This window comes from Hemicordylus capensis, chromosome 16, assembly GCF_027244095.1.
Source record: "Hemicordylus capensis ecotype Gifberg chromosome 16, rHemCap1.1.pri, whole genome shotgun sequence".
In the NCBI taxonomy this organism is placed as follows: Eukaryota; Metazoa; Chordata; class Lepidosauria; order Squamata; family Cordylidae; genus Hemicordylus; species Hemicordylus capensis.
This window is the reverse complement of record NC_069672.1, coordinates 5,316,378-5,331,695: the sequence shown is the minus strand read 5'-3', so window position 1 is coordinate 5,331,695 and position 15,318 is coordinate 5,316,378. Positions and strand designations below refer to the sequence as shown.

Below are 15,318 nucleotides of genomic sequence, written 5' to 3'. Positions count from 1 at the left end.
GGATTTGCCCTCATGCCCGGTGGTACCCACGATCAACTCTGCGGGCTAAGCTTCCTTAGCCTGCTTTCCGTTGATCATGGGAATCGCCTCATTATGTTAGTTCTCATAACAACCTTGTGAGGTAGTTTCAGTTGATAGATACGTGACTAGCCCAGAGTCACCCAATGAGTTTAATGTTGATAGAGAAGTGTTCTCATTTTGTTCTCATTTTGATAGAGAAGTGTTCTCATTTTCAGAGGCTTGTGTCCTACCCTCTCTACTGATCTGCTTATATCAAGGAACCTAGATGCTGCTAATGAGACAATAACGTGTGAGTGAAGTGGCATCAGTGTTTTAGGGGGAAAGCAGTGAGTGCTAGTCATGTGCACAGACCAGTTCAGAGGCCATTCTAAAGGCCTCCAGACCGGTCCGGGCACAGGGTGGTTTTGGTTCGGGTGGGGGGTTCCACTCAAAACAGGGGGGGCTTTACTCACCCCTTCCATTAAAGTCCTGTATTTTTTGTAGTAATCGGGCAGCAAGGTGCCGCCCGCTTCAATCTCCTCTTGGCGCGGGCTCCTCGTATCCATAAATGGGGCGGCAGGATCGCTCCCAGTCCCTGCTGCCCCCTTCAAGCTAAGTCCCCCTCGGCTAGCGGCCGCCCCCTGAAGCTCCCCAGAAGTCCCCCGCCGCCCCCTTCTTTCCAAATCTACCCCCATTACAAGAGGACGGCAGGAGAACTGGGCTGCAAATGGCTTCTAGGAACCCGCCTCCCTCCAAACAAACAAAAACAAATGAACAAGCCAGCAAAATATCACACTTAACAGCAAGGAGGGAGGGAGGAAAATAATTGTTTGGAGCAAAAAAGAACACCCAATGCTAAATTCATATATTCACATCTTGGCAAAAATCCACCTCTGGAAATGAATAGGAAAATATGAACGGATGTCTAAAAGGTAAACCCACAGGAAATTCAGCTCTCAGTGGAGAGGCAAGCAAAGTGGTTTTATTGGAGGATTGTTAATCTACTTGGAGTTCTGTGCTAGGCAAATAAGTGTGTCATGAATATATTAACTGATGCAAGGAAGGTGAGGGAGAGCCCAGTTCTGGGAGATGAAGTAATCCATCCTGCTTAATTCTGTGTGAGCGAGAAAACATCGCTTGATACTTAGAAATGACAACAACTTGGCAAACTGAATATGAATTTTGGGTCACATCCAGACTCCCATGCACACTGAAAGGTCTGCATATAATTATTCCATAATAACAGAGACTCCTAACTGGATGTTTCTGGTAAGGGATGGCACAACACAGGAATTTCCATAGCATTAGGCAACGAGGTGATATTGCAATACTAGGCAGTTGCTTTCTGTCTCGGGGGAGAAATGGATATGTTCTTTCCCTTGCTAACACTTATGGTTCTTTCCGCCCTCTTCCTGATGTGGCGACTTTATACTGACATCCAGCGAACATATATCCCTCCAGGGGTCTGTAGTCCTATCATGCTCCGAGTGATTTCCATTAATACAAATATTTTGCTTCGCATGGTAAGTTGACCTAGTTCTTTTGACTTTGTTTGATCCTTTTGTTGTATGATTGGGAAGAATGTGGGCTTTCCTTCCATTTGGTCATGCTGTCATAACAGTCAGGCTTACTGTGGTGGGGAGAAGGGAAAAGAAGGTATACTCGTTGCAGGGGAGCAACAGCAAGAGACAGAGCAAGCCCTCCGCTCTTGTCTGGGCTTCTCAAAGGCATCTGGTGGGCCACTGTGTGAAAGAGGATGCTGGCCTAGATGGGCCTTCTTGGGCCTGATCCAACAAGGCTGCTCTTACATTCTTAAAGTAGAGGGAGAATATTCCAAGGTGAAGGGAAACTCACCAGAACCAAAGCTTGCTGGCAGACAAGATTGAGGGAGGTGAGGTGCTGAGTGGTCCCTGCCACCATTAACTTTGAATGAAACCACGATTATTAGCTCCGATGAAACTAAGGACTCCTCAGGATCCTGGGGAGTTCCAGGCAGCAAAAAAAGTTCTTTCCACTTGAGGGCAATTTTACTCTCTTTCCATGCACACTAACAGACATAGTCTCAGGTGAGGGTGGCTCCAGAGGGAGGGAAAGCACCCCTTCAGAAAAATAGTTACCCCCTCAGATGCCCCCCCCATTTCTGCTTCAGAACCTTAACTTGTGGAACACAGCCCACCCACCCAGAAATGCATTTGCCCCCTCTGTACCTCCCTCAGGGTGTCCCCTCCCTGATGCCACCATTGGCTGAGCCCACATTCTCTCTGTATGGAGATTAGAGACCTAGCATGATTTTCTCAGCCGCATCTAGTGACCAGCTCATGCTTTCTGAGATAACCTGATTTGTACTTTTATGGTGAGTGTTGTTTCTTCGTGGAATGCAAGTGGCGCTGAGAAAACGGTGCTAGGACCCTGTTGTCCGTATAGACAGAGACCAGGTTCACACGTACAGTTTAATTGCAGTTAAAGCTACCAGAGTTTGTAACTGTAGTACGCCCAAATGCTCAAAACCCCAGTTAAGCCTCAAAGTAAACTCCAGTTTGCCCTGACAAACTCCGAATGGGACCTGATGTTTTCTCCAAGGTTTGCCGCCAATAAGCACAGTTTTGCCGCTGAAGTGTTATGCCCAAAGGTAGACTCATCCCTAACGGCAATTAAGGGCCAGTTTCCAAACTCCAATCATAGAGGCGGTGGCGCAGACCCACCTGAGGACCCGGCTACTCCATGCTTTTGGCATTTCTCGCTGGTAGCCGCCTGGAAAACCAGCCCCGCCCCTCCTGTCAGCTGCACAGCTATGGAATTGCCAGGCTACAGAGATGCCAACATGCCCCATCCTGGACCGGCCATCCTGTCAAGCCCTCAGCTGAGCAGGGTGAGCAGCCATGGGTGCCCACAAGCACAAACATACCAAGTGGAAACACAAAGAGAGAAACAAGAGGAGGAAGCCAAGAGGCTGGCCCAAGCAGGGAAGCTGAAGGAGCCAATTTCTATTATTTACAAAGAAAGGGGGGGGGAGGGGAGCCCCGCCCCCAAACCCTGCCCAGGCTTCCTTCAGTGGTATTCATCCTCCAAAATTGATGGGGGGGGGCCTTTTAAAATCTTGTCTCTGGGCCCACTCCAACCTTGCTATGCCCCTGGCTCTGCAGCTGGTCAGCTAGTAATTTATAATTCATTTATAATGCAAGGGCTATTTACAAAAAGAAGAGGTGTGGGAATATTAATACACTCTACAATACAGGGGCTTATTTACAGAAACCCAAGAGGTCCAGGCCTCATTCCTCCTCGCTTGTGTGCCCAAACCCAAAGGCCCTTCATCAGAAGCCGTGCATCTGAGAAGCTGCTCTTGAATCAGAGGCGTAACGATAGGGGGGCGGGGGGCAGGTGTCCCCGGCGCCATCTTTGCGGGTCATGTGGGGGGCGCCGCCATGACCCCCGCCGATGCCCCCAATTTTTTTTAAAGGACTATTTTTTTAATATAAAAATATCTCCATCCGGCTCAGCAGAGCAGTCAAGGGAGCGCGGCGGCAGCACCCCCCGCCCATTGCTTTCTGGCCTGGCTTGGCGGGGCGGCGGCGGGCCGCCTCGTTTCATGCTGCTCACAGTGCGTGCTTGCCATTACGGAACTACTTATGGCCAGAGGGTCTCGCACACACGCGCCACTCGGCCGGCGTGCCGAGTCGCGCTGCGCAAGCGTGTCGTCCTCCCCGCTCGGCTCGCTTTCGACTGCAGTGCCCGTGGCGCGGAGGTGGAGAGGGCTGGCGCTGGCGCAGGCAGGACAGGAGGACGGCGCACAATAAGGATGCGGCGGGTGGAACCAGACTTACTCGGCGGCGTCATCATTATTAATTAAAAGCGTGCACTGACTCGGTCAACAAGGTGTGTGAACTTCTCTTCTCTGTGTCTTGCGTGAGCGTGAAAATGTAGAGTTTATATGCAGGAGAAAGGGTGGCCGCCTGCCTCACAACCAGCTCACAATGATTCTTGTGGGGAGGAGGGGGTGTGTGGGGGGTGGTGGTGTCAGATTACAGCTCTTCTTGACGCCGCTTCCCATTCTGGGCAATTAAAGTTGGTGAGCCTCCTCGATGAGTGTCTCGAATTTCGCTCTCGTCGCCCCTCGCTGACCTGATCCAAGTCCGTCTGAGCCGCAAATTCAGGGAAGGAGTCACTGGGCGCCTTTCCTGGAACATGCAGCCTAGACATGGCAAGCAATTTGACTTCTGATGCTTCGCATCTGATCGCCTACACGGGCTGAGAGGAGCCTTCGAGTCCGGTTGGCTGTCTCCTCCCCGCCGCTTCGCAACTTGTTGCAATTTCAAAACATCAGAGCGGGGAGGAGATTCCTCTTCCGGCCTCGAGAGAAATCACAGAGCAGAGCAGAGCCGCTGAGTGCTTGAGATTTTTTCTCCTGTTCAACGGAGCTGATGATGACCCGCTCACTGGAAAGGTGGAAACGGCTCTCCTCTTCCTCTCTCTTTCAAGCAATAGCATTTCTTGAAATAGAATGTCATGCATGCCAGAATTGACTTTCTTTCTTTTAAAGAACAAAGGGGACCAAGGGTAGGGAGAAAGAGTTACCTTTTTATCTACAGTTGCATAGCGCAAACACATCTTACTACTTCTGTACACTGAAATTTATATTGTGTGATTCAGTGCACCAGTTTGGGGGGAAGCGGTAGGGGCCCCTTAATTCACAAGCCCCACCCTCAATTTGCCCCAATTTTAGCCACATCATGCCCCCCCTGCAACAGTTCTCCAAACACAGTTGCTAAGGGAGCTGACCCCATCTGTAACCACTGGTAAAGACAATAAGCTTGTGTTTATTTTTACAGATATTTTATTAGAAGTAAAGGATGTCTGTGCATATTTGCAAAAATCGAAACCGTGAGCACAAGCGCTCTCTTTAAAACAGAGATTCTCAGCTTTGGGTCCCCAGCTATGGTTGGACTACAGCTCTCATCACCCCCAGGCACAGCGGCATTGTGGCTGGGAGTGATTTATTTATTATTTATTTATTTATTTGTTATTAAAACTTTTATACCGCCCATCCAAAAGGCTCAGGGCAGTTTACATTAAAACACCATTAAAATCAATTAATCATTAAACCAAAAATTATAAAACATAAAACAATAATTAACAATTAAAAACATCATAAAACAACAATTAAATATTCCAACCACAAAGGAACTGCTGGCTGGCTGTAAGCATGCACAGGATTCTTAAACAAAATTCCAGTCTGACTGGAGCTTGCTGCCAAAAATGGACAATACTACGTAAATACCATCCCCATTTTGCTGATGGGGAAGATGGGAAGAGTAGGAGCTTCTGCCATTGAATCTTTTGGTGGTGGCAGTAGCTTTCCCCATCCTTCCCATTGGTAGATGGGCTTCCTCCCAGAGGCCCTTGCCTTTGGAAAGAAGCCGATTTGTGGATGGGAAGAGCAGGAGAAGAAAGAAGCAGGATGAGTGTCTTAGCTAAGGGACTCATGCCACTGCTGTTTGCCTGGTACCCCCATCTGCTCCCTGAAAAGACCACAGCTGGTAAATAGATTGTGACTTTTATTCTGGATGGCCCATATCTCCCATCTCACTAAGACAGGATGCTGCTGTGTAACTGTCACTGTATGATCTCTTGCTACTTGTTGCTGCTTCCGTCTCTTTGTAAAACAGGGGGCTATTTTGGAGAAACTGGGAATCATCCGCCAAATGAAGTTGGTCCAAATTACAGCTGAAGTTATTGCTGCACTGCTGTGCAACAAGAGAAATCTGAATATTATAGACACAAAGTTTGACAATGTGCCTGTGAGAATTTACCAGCCCAAATGTCCAGCTAGTGGACCCAGGAGAGGAATTATCTACTTCTTTGGAGGAGGTGGCTTGGCAGCAACTATTAGTAAGTCTTATAAAAAAAAATTTTTAAATGATAAATTTACTGATGATGTACATCGCTATACATTGTTTTCTCTAACATGAAATGTGAATGTACCGTTGCGGTGTGTGTGTGTGTGTGATAATTTTGGTTGGACAGCTTAATAATAATCCAAAGTTTATAGGAACCTAGGAAGCTGCCATATACTGAGTCAGACCATTGGTCTATCTCGCTTAGTATTGTCGTCACAGACTGACAGCGGCTTCTCCAAGGTTGCAGACAGGAATCTCTCTCAGTGCTATCTTGGAGATGCTTCTAGGGAGGGAACCTGGAACCTAGATGCTCTTCCCAGAGTGGCTCCATCTCCTAAGGGGAATATCTTACAGTGCTAACACACTGAGTCTCCCATTCATATGCAACCAGGGTGGACCCTACTTAGCTAAGGGGACAAGTCATGCTAGCTACCACAAGACCAGCTCTCTTTCAATTGATCAATTTACTTGAAAATTGGAATTTAGTTGGATTTTCTTTGTATTTTTTTTAAGAAAATATTTTAAAGGATTTCACACACACACACACACCAGGACAGTCAGAATTCTGAAATCATGAAATATTTGAATGCAGAGAATATCCATTCTCCTGTCTCAGCTCCTGGCATGTGGGGTCCCAACAGCATGGGGGTGACAAAGGTCTGGCTCATAGGATTTTCCTACCCTGCTTTATTCCATCTGTCCTGCCCTGCAATGGTGATCTGGGGTCATGACATTTAGCTGGAAAAAACAGTTACAAAGACCTAATGAGATGAGAAGTTCTGGGTGGCAAATAAAGAGAACCTGGCTGAAACACACGTCGGAGACCACACCAGGAAACTCTGAATTCCAAAATCCAGGAGGGAATTTGAAGGCAGAGAATGTTGGCAGCATCTGTATTTCTCCCTCCAGTGTGAAATTGTTTTGGATGAATGAATGATTGATTGATTGAATGAATGAATGTTTATTGTGGTCAATGACCCATAACAGAAACAACACAATACAGCTCATTTCACATATACAAGAAAATATTATTTAACCAAATCATTCTAATACCATTTACTCAATTTGGATCTAATCTTGCTTGCTTCTGCACAGAATTTAGCCACATTCGGTGTTACGCATTCACTGCAATCTGCTAACAGAAAAGAAACATACCCATCCTCAGGGCCAGACTGGGGGCACTGAGAGGGCGCCAGAATGTATGGGGGGGGGGGGCGCCGAGCTTTGAGCAGAATAGGGAATGAAGGGTGGGAGTTGGGGCACAGGGGCGCCCCACGGCTGGGGTGCACCAGGAATATGCCCTGTTGCCCTGTGGGGCAGTCCGAGCCTGCCCATCCTCTGTTCTACCAGGGATATTCAATAAAAAGGGGTTCAGTTCAAAAACCAGTTCAGAATGAATATCCCTGGAAAATAAGCAACACAGCAAAACATGAGCCACTGATTCTACACCTTGACCACAGGGACTGATCCGATTATTGATAGGGATTTTCTTATAGCTGCCCTCTACTACAGTTGATGGTAAAGCATTGAATCGTGCAAGAGAGAAGGCTCTTCTCTGAGACTTGGTAACTAAATTAAATAAATATTGAGGCGGGTCTCACGATAAGTGAGATCTGCTTTTGGTGAAACTGTGGGGAGAGCGGGCTAAGCCTGCTCTCCCCACAGACGATCACTCAGGAGCCCTGGGTGGCCGGATCGGCTACCCACATGATTTCCGGCTCCATGATGGGACCGGCGGGGGCTGGAGGGAGCGGGGGCCAATTGGTCCCCACAAGCTCCAGCATGCCCTGCACGAGCGTGCAGGGCATGCTGCTGAGACCCCCAGAGCTGGGAGGCGGCTTTTCACCTCCCCTCTGTGGGTCGCCTCATGAGTAGACGTGGTGCAGATCCACGCCGCAGCTACTCATGACCAGATAGCCCGGGTTTGTGGAGTGCTTGCTCCGCAAACCCGGGCTAAGAGGAGAGCTACCAAAGCAGGTTACCTGCTCGAGAACCACTGGGCTTGCAGCATTCCTAGCCCGATTTTCCCCAATCGTGAGAATAGCCCCATTGTGTGGTTTTTGGGTAATTTGTTAAACTACCAAAAAAGTTACCTGCAGAAATTTGTGCAAGATCACTCTGTTTTTCAACATCTGCTATACACTGCTTGATAAGCCTTTTAGCATTATCAGGACCCAAAGATCTTAACAGCTGAACTGAGAGACCATACCTGTCTAGCATATCATGAATACGATTTCCCCAGGTAGATTTAAAACTATCTTCCAGCACGAGGGGGGCCAGGCCTTTAGGGGGAAAAACACAATTTTACACCAAAAATTAAATTCATACCTCCAGACCTTGGCCTCTACTCTCATTAGACCACCCCCAAGCTGCAAATAACATTAGATACACAATGGGGCACAGAAAATCAGGAACGCACAAACTTGGATTGAACCAGCTCCGTTGACTTGAATGATTGTGGACTACAAATAGCAATGCCATACAACCTCTGCACAAGAACTTTAGCTTCATACACCTTGACGTCCACAGGGATGTGATGACCACCTCTGGAGAGGAAGAACCTTAGAATAGCCGAAGCACTTTTTTGGGCATTAGTTGTGACATGGTCCAAAAGTGCTGTCCAGGACCCATTCTCAGTGAATACTATTCCCAGATATTTATACACCTAAACTTGCTCAATAGCCTCCTCGTTGACCCTTCATACATGCCTCTTAGGGTTTTTTTTTTTGCAAACACCATGACCTTAGATTTATGAGCTTCTCCTCACAATATTGAGCCAGCCTGCACAAAGCTCTTCTCATGTTGACCAATGTTCTTGTTAAGATAACCACGTCATCCATGTAAAGCAAGACCCTATAGATTTTCACGCTAATTTGGGGGGGACTTTGGAGAGCAAATCTGTGAATCTCTAAATTACTGCAGAGGTTCTTTCTCTGCAATCAATTTGTCTTGCATCCAATTCCTCTGTTATACAGTGGTGGCAGGTTTAGGGTGGATCAGGGTGGGGGTAAAGCCTTCGGGGGGGGGGCTCATTTTTTCTTGCCCCATCCCAGCTGCCTCACTCATTCATCAGGGTGGTCCAGTTTTCCACCCCTTCAGTTCGATATCCTCCCCACATGCACACCGAGGACACACTGCAAAAAGCAATATTAATGTGATTGCATGTGTCAGGACCCCTTGCGGTGTTTTATGCATGAGATTGTGTGCATTGATCTGACAAAAATAATCTTGATACTAATTTGCTTGCCTCTGTGGATTGATCAGGTTGCACATATGTATGTGATGTAAAGGTGATGTAAAGGGAGAATACAAAATGTGCAAAATGATGGGAGGAATGGGAAGGGGCTGCAAATTGGGTGGACCAGGAGAATTCCTGACAAGTCGACTCCATTTGAGGAAAAATCTCAGATATGTTGGAAATCCAAACTCCGGGGTCTGATTTGAACACAGAGAATCAGAAGCATCAGTGCCTTTCCTAGAGCTGTGGAATGTCTTGGGGGGAACCTTTTTACAGACAAGGTACTTTTGGATGTGCCGTCAGGTTCAGAGGTGCACCTAGTTAATTTTGGAGCCTGGACCTAAAGGCCTTCGGAGGCCCCATGATGCAAGTCAGCATCATTTTTTAACATGTAGGTTCTTGAGAACACAAACCATACCACCCAGGAAAGATTAAAGAGGATCTGGGGGGGCCCCAGGGGTAGGAGCACTTCTGGTTGGGTTGGGTGTTGGGTTGTTATACCTTTGAATGGAATGTTTGGTTTAGCTGATGTCAGGTGGAGAACTCAGTTTAATGGGAAAGTGGGTACATAGGAACATAGGAAGGTGTCATATACTGAGTCAGACCATGGGTCTATCTAGCTCAGTATTGTCTTCACAGACTGGCAGCAGCTTCTCCAAGGTTGCAGGCAGGAATCTTTCTCAACCCTATCTTGGAGAAGATGCCAGGGAGGGAACTTGGGAACTTCTGCTCTTTCCAAAGTGGCTCCATCCCTGAGGGGAATATCTTACAGTGCTCACACTTCTAGTCACCCTTTCATATGCAACCAGGGTAGACCCTTCTTAGCTAAAGGGACAAGTCATGTTTGCTACCACAAGACCAGCTCTCCTCTCCTGAGAAGAGGTAGCACCTCCATTGACTAAAGATGAATAGAACAAAGTTGTTTCATTGCTTCGCACTGGCAAGATGCTTCCTTTTTCTCCAATCATCCAGCCAGTGCAAAGCAAGTGCTCTGTGGGCTGGAGAGGCCCCCAGCTGGCCAGGAAGAGGTGGGGAGAGGAGCCAGCATGCCTAATCTCCATGGTGGGAGCACGGCAGTGGAGGAATGCAGCACAGGGGAGGCAAGGAAGGTGCGGGGGAGAAAGGCCACCACTGTGCAATGGAGTGGGGTAGGCAATGGCACAGTGGGTGTGAGGGGGAGCCTCAGTGGGGCCCCCTGGCCCTCACATCCCAAATATGCTTGTCCCCCCCTTACCCCATTATGCCTGATCAGGACCAACATCCTTCCTCAACTGTGAGATTTTGGCAGTGGTAATTTGAAGTTCCTCTTCTTGCAAAGGGTCTAAGCTTATAAAATGGTTTTCTCCAGTCAGCTCCCATGAAATGAAAATTGTGATCAGCCCTACACTACTACTGTTGCAAATGAATGATCTGTTGTATCTGTTCTGAAGAATGCGGTTTCTTCAGACTGATGAATTATGAATTCACAGAAGGATTTTTGCTTTTCAGAATCCTACCAAATAGTGTGCAGCCATTTTGCAAGAGATAGTGAGTCCACACTTGTGTGCATTGGGTAAGTGCTTGTTTGGAAACTGAATGGAACTGAATCCTAGTCACATGGGGCAGATGACCAAAGATAGGTAGGTAGGTAGATAGATAGATGAAGTTTATTATGGTTTATTATGACCAATGCAGTTCTGCTGCTAGATGAATATGCTTCTGAGCCTGGCTTAAAATGCTAGCTTAGCCTTTAAAGCCCACAATGACATGGAACCTGATTATCTTAAGGACCACTTCATCCCATATAAACCTCAGTTTATATCCCATATAAACCTCAGTTTAGATCAGTGGGGAAAGTTCTCCTCACACCACCAACCAAAAGCTGGTGGTAGCACCCAGGGACAGGGCCTTTTCAGTGTCAACCCCATACCCCCAGCACTCCCTCCCTAGAGAGTCTGGAATGCTTCCCACCCTGTCTGCTTCTAGTCATAGTCTGAACGCACCTTGATTAATCTGTTCCTCTCCCCTTCCAAGTCAAGGCAGCAGGGGCATAGCCACTATTGTGCAAACAGGTTCAAAGAACCCGGGCCACCAATGAAAAGGGCCGCCGGAGCCCTGTGGCTCGGGCTCCAGAGGAGCCCAGAGTGAACTCCCCCCTCCCACACCTGGGCTGCCGAGAGCCTGGGAGAACTTGGTTATTTCAAGCAGCGTTGGCTGCTTGATAGGACGTCACACGCAAAGGGGGCATGGCCTAGGCTGCCAAGAGCCCAAGCAAGCTCTCAGCTTGTCATTTCAGGCAGTGCTGGCTGCTCGATTGGATGTTTTCCCCTTTCTCTCCCTCTTTGAAGGGAGAGAAATGGAAAAATATCCCATTGGGCAGTTGGCGCAGGCTGAAATTATAATTTTTTAAGAAAGAGTTCGCCCGGTCTCTTGGCAGTCCAGGCGTGTGAGGGGGGAGTTCTCTCTGGGCTCCTCCAGAGCCCGAGCCATGAGCCCATGTGTGTGACATCATGTGCACAGGCATAACTGGAGGGGGTTGCCAAGTGGGGCTGGACCCAGGCCGCCGTTTGGCAGGCTCCGTGGCTGCAAGGCAGCTAATATGATGCTTTTAATTTGGGGTCCATTTGATCTGTTGCTTTGTGATCCTCTTTTAATGCGGTTTCAGTTTGGTGTATTTGTTTCGTCCTCTTATAATGCTGTACGCTGCTTTGAAATATAATCGGGAAGTGGGATCTAAATCCCAGAAAGAAAGAAAAAGACAGAAGAAGTGTTGTGACTTGATGACAGCTTGACTAAAAGGAGAAATTAAGTACAGCAATGAAGAGGGATGTGTAGGAACAGCCTCCCTGACCATCAGCTAGTTTCTTCCCTATGCACAAATTAAACACCCACACTCTCCTCCTCCACGAAAGCAGCGACACTTGCTACTTGCACCTTGGCATGCACCTTCCAGTGGTGAAGCAACTTTGCTGGAGGATGGTATGCAAATGTTCTATGCCACTAGGAGGACAGTGGGGCGTGGAGTCATCTTGTTGCATCTCTGGTGCCCCAAAAGTTCACAACTTGAGGGACCCACCTCAGTTTGCCTCTTAGGGGAGCCACCCTCCAAGTAGGCTAGATGGACCAGTGGTCTGCCTTGGGCAGCTTCGTCTGTGGTTTGCTCTAGGAAATCGTTAAGATTGTTCACATGACCGCTGTGTGTGGCACTGGGGAGGGTGGGGGAAAGGCAGGATTGGTCCTACTTTCCCCCCAGATGATCGAGGCTTTTCCCCAGCCACTCCGCTCGCGCGCGTGCACACACACACACACACCCCACTCTGCAGCAAGCAGTAGGGCCATTGGAGGCTAGGGGAATGAAGCCCAGCCTCCAGAAACCCCACAATGCACCACGTGAGGAGCACTGTACATTGGGGGATTTCCCCACTGCCGGGTACTCTTGCCAGCCAGCTCTGTGTGTTGGAGATCCAGCTCCAGATGGCATCGTCCTTTTGCACCAGTAACCCTAATGACCACTAGGGGCATTAGGAGTAGAGCTAGATAGTTAGGGAAGCTCTTCTCATGATCTGTGAGAAGAGCTTCTTCTGGGTCTGTTGGGAGAGCCGGCTTAGCCCACTCTCCACATAGATGAGCAGCCGCTCATAGCTGCCGGTTCCGTCACGGAGCTGGCAGGGAAAGCGGGGATTGGGGGCCGCGCGGCCCCCGGAAGTCCCGGGATGCCCCGCCTGAGTGCTAACCTCATTTAAGGGGAGGGGTGGTTTTGCCAGTTTGCTGCCGGGAGCCACACAGCTCCCATGGCAGCAGATGACCAGGGGAAATCGGGCTAGGCACCCTTAGCCCGATTTCCCCTGGTCGTGAGAGCAGCTTCAATATCCTCTTCTCTTTTCTGTATGTTTCTATTGATAGAGTGTACTCAGGAACTTCCTGGGTAACTTCTATCCTCCTCCTCCTCCCCCTCCTCCCCCCTCCCCCCTCCTCCTCCTTCTTTTTCTTCTTCTGCTGCTTCTGCTTCTTCCCCCCCAGAATGCTTCTAGCTCTCTCTCTAAGCATCATGCTTGTCTCTCTCTCAACATGTGGTTAGATATAGGCCTTTCCTATCATCAAGGACTTCTAAATAAAGTAATTAGTTTAACCTCACATTAATCTCTGTCCTTATCATTTACAAGCTGTTGCCCTGAGACCCTGTCAATTTCTGCAGTAATAGGAGTGAGTTAGCTCCTGAAATACTCTGCTATATAAGTAATTACCCCCGCCCCCAACACTATGAACGCTCTGGCTGCAGGCAGTTCATACAACTAGGCAGTGGGTTAGAAGAGTACACTCCCACCACCCTATCTTACTTTGAGCCTGGACACAAAACCTGGACTACCCCAGTGAAGACTGTCAGGATCGGAACTGATCCCGGTGCTCCCCATGAACAGCCTTACATTGGTAGGGCTGCTCGTGTGAATGGCCGCCTTGTCTTACTCTGCGGGGGGGGGGGGGATGGGTTGAGGAAATCTAATCTACTCTACTCTCCTTCACCTTCTAGTCAGCGTTTGGCACCTGAGTATCCATACCCAGCACAGCTGCTGGACGGTATAGCGGGCACAGAACACTTTCTGAAGAATGCAAGTCAATATGGAGTGGACCTCAACCGCATTATCGTTGCGGGTGACAGTAGTGGAGCCACTCTCGCCGCTTTAGTTTGCCAGCATTTGGTGGCTAAACCAGAGCTCCCAAAGGTTCGAGCCCAGATGCTCTTCTATCCATGCCTCCAGGGTCTGGACTTTAATTTGCCTTCTTATCAACAGAATCAATCGATTCCCTTCTTGTACAGGAAGCGGTCCATTAAATTTCTTCTCCAGTATATGAATGTACCAAATGCAGATGTTGATGGGATCTTGAAGGGTGCCCACGTTCCTGAAGAAGTGAAGGCCAAGTACAAGAAATGGATTCATGCAGATCACATTCCCGATGAGCTGAAGGTCAGGGGCTATGTGCCACCCCCGCCTGTCCCATTTTCAAAAGAGCTGTTCAAAAGCATGGAACAGCTTTTTGAACCACAGTGTTGTGCCCTTTTGGCAGAAGATGCCGTTCTGCAGGAGCTGCCCGAGACATACATTCTCAGCTGTGAATTTGATATCCTTAGAGATGATTCCGTGTTGTACAAAAAACGGCTGGAGGACAATGGTGTGCCGGTGACTTGGAATCACGTAACGGATGCATTCCATGGAATCCTGTGTGCAGTCAATGCGCCCATCCCATTGCCATGTGCAGAGCGTGCGGCAAAGGATATCATAAACTTTATTAAAGCGATTTAAGGAAAATGCCACACTTTCCCCAGCAGAGGCTGTTCTTTCTCCGTTCTGAAACACAGTCCACGAATGTAGTTGCCGAATGTACATGAAATTGTGCCAGAGAGCTCAATCCCTAGCACACACACACACACACATCCCAGTAGCAGCAGGAATGGATATGGTGGAAGGAAGTCCACTCATAGCCCACCTATGTTCTCCCACCCTTCAACATCCTTAGCCCTATAGTTACAGACTGCAGCAATGGCAGCCAATATGGTAATTGAGCCTCGGGTGAGGCTTGTTGCCATGTCCCAGCTGCCACGCTCTCTCTTGCCACATCTGGCCATGGCATAAGAACATAGGAACATAAGAACAGCCCTGCTGATCAGGCCCAAGGCCCATTTAGTCCAGCATCCTGTTTTGCACAGTGGTTCACCAGATGCTGCTGGAAGCCTATAGGCAGGAGTTGAGGGCATGCCCTCTCTCCTGCTATTGCCCCCCTACAACTGGTACTCAGAGGCATCCTGCCTTTGAGGCTGGCCTATAGCCCTCCAACTAGTAGCTGATGATAGACCTCTCCTCCATGAAGTTATCCAAACCCCTCTTAAAGCCATCCAGGTTGTTGGCTGTCACCATATCTTGTGGCAGAGAATTCCACAAGTTGATTATGTGTTGTGTGAAAAAGTACTGGCATTAATCCCTTTCACACAGGCCGTTCATTGGCCCAGTTTATCAACACAGCGTATTACCAGCCCACATGCAAATGGTTAACATTGCAGTTGGATTTGGCGAGGGAGAGTGAGGCAGCTGGGATGGCGCAAGAGGAGATATCATGAGTCCCCCTCCCCGAGGCTTGTTTACCTCTGCCCTGATCCACCCTAAACCCACCACTACTGTATTACAGCCATTTCCCCTACAGTAATGCCTCAGG

At 48.6% G+C, this 15,318-nt stretch overlaps 1 protein-coding gene across 3 annotated transcripts; it reads left to right on the top strand.

Annotated features, from left to right (window-relative positions):
• The first annotated feature begins 1,357 nt into the window (after nucleotides 1-1,357).
• On the top strand, nucleotides 1,358-14,422 carry LOC128338567 (arylacetamide deacetylase-like 3). 3 transcript variants are annotated; one of them, XM_053281233.1, is made up of 4 exons: nucleotides 1,358-1,523; nucleotides 5,664-5,886; nucleotides 10,621-10,684; nucleotides 13,640-14,422. In XM_053281233.1, the coding sequence occupies exons 1-4, from the start codon at nucleotides 1,362-1,364 to the stop codon at nucleotides 14,409-14,411; spliced, it is 1,221 nt and encodes a 406-aa protein (XP_053137208.1). In that variant the 5' UTR covers nucleotides 1,358-1,361; the 3' UTR covers nucleotides 14,412-14,422. The 3 variants fall into 3 exon arrangements, with proteins under 3 accessions (XP_053137208.1, XP_053137209.1, XP_053137210.1); XM_053281234.1 differs by lacking the exon at nucleotides 1,358-1,523 and adding an exon at nucleotides 3,668-3,873; XM_053281235.1 differs by lacking the exon at nucleotides 1,358-1,523 and adding an exon at nucleotides 4,361-4,441.
• Nucleotides 14,423-15,318: the final 896 nt, after the last annotated feature.

Excerpts from the sequence above, each read along its gene's own strand:
- LOC128338567 (XM_053281233.1), top strand. The coding sequence starts at position 1,362 with ATGGATATGTTCTTTCCCTTGCTAACACTTATGGTTCTTTCCGCCCTC. Across the intron at positions 5,887-10,620 it reads TGGCTTGGCAGCAACTATTA|AATCCTACCAAATAGTGTGC; the intron begins GTAAGTCTTATA and ends TTTGCTTTTCAG. Across the intron at positions 10,685-13,639 it reads TCCACACTTGTGTGCATTGG|TCAGCGTTTGGCACCTGAGT; the intron begins GTAAGTGCTTGT and ends TTCACCTTCTAG.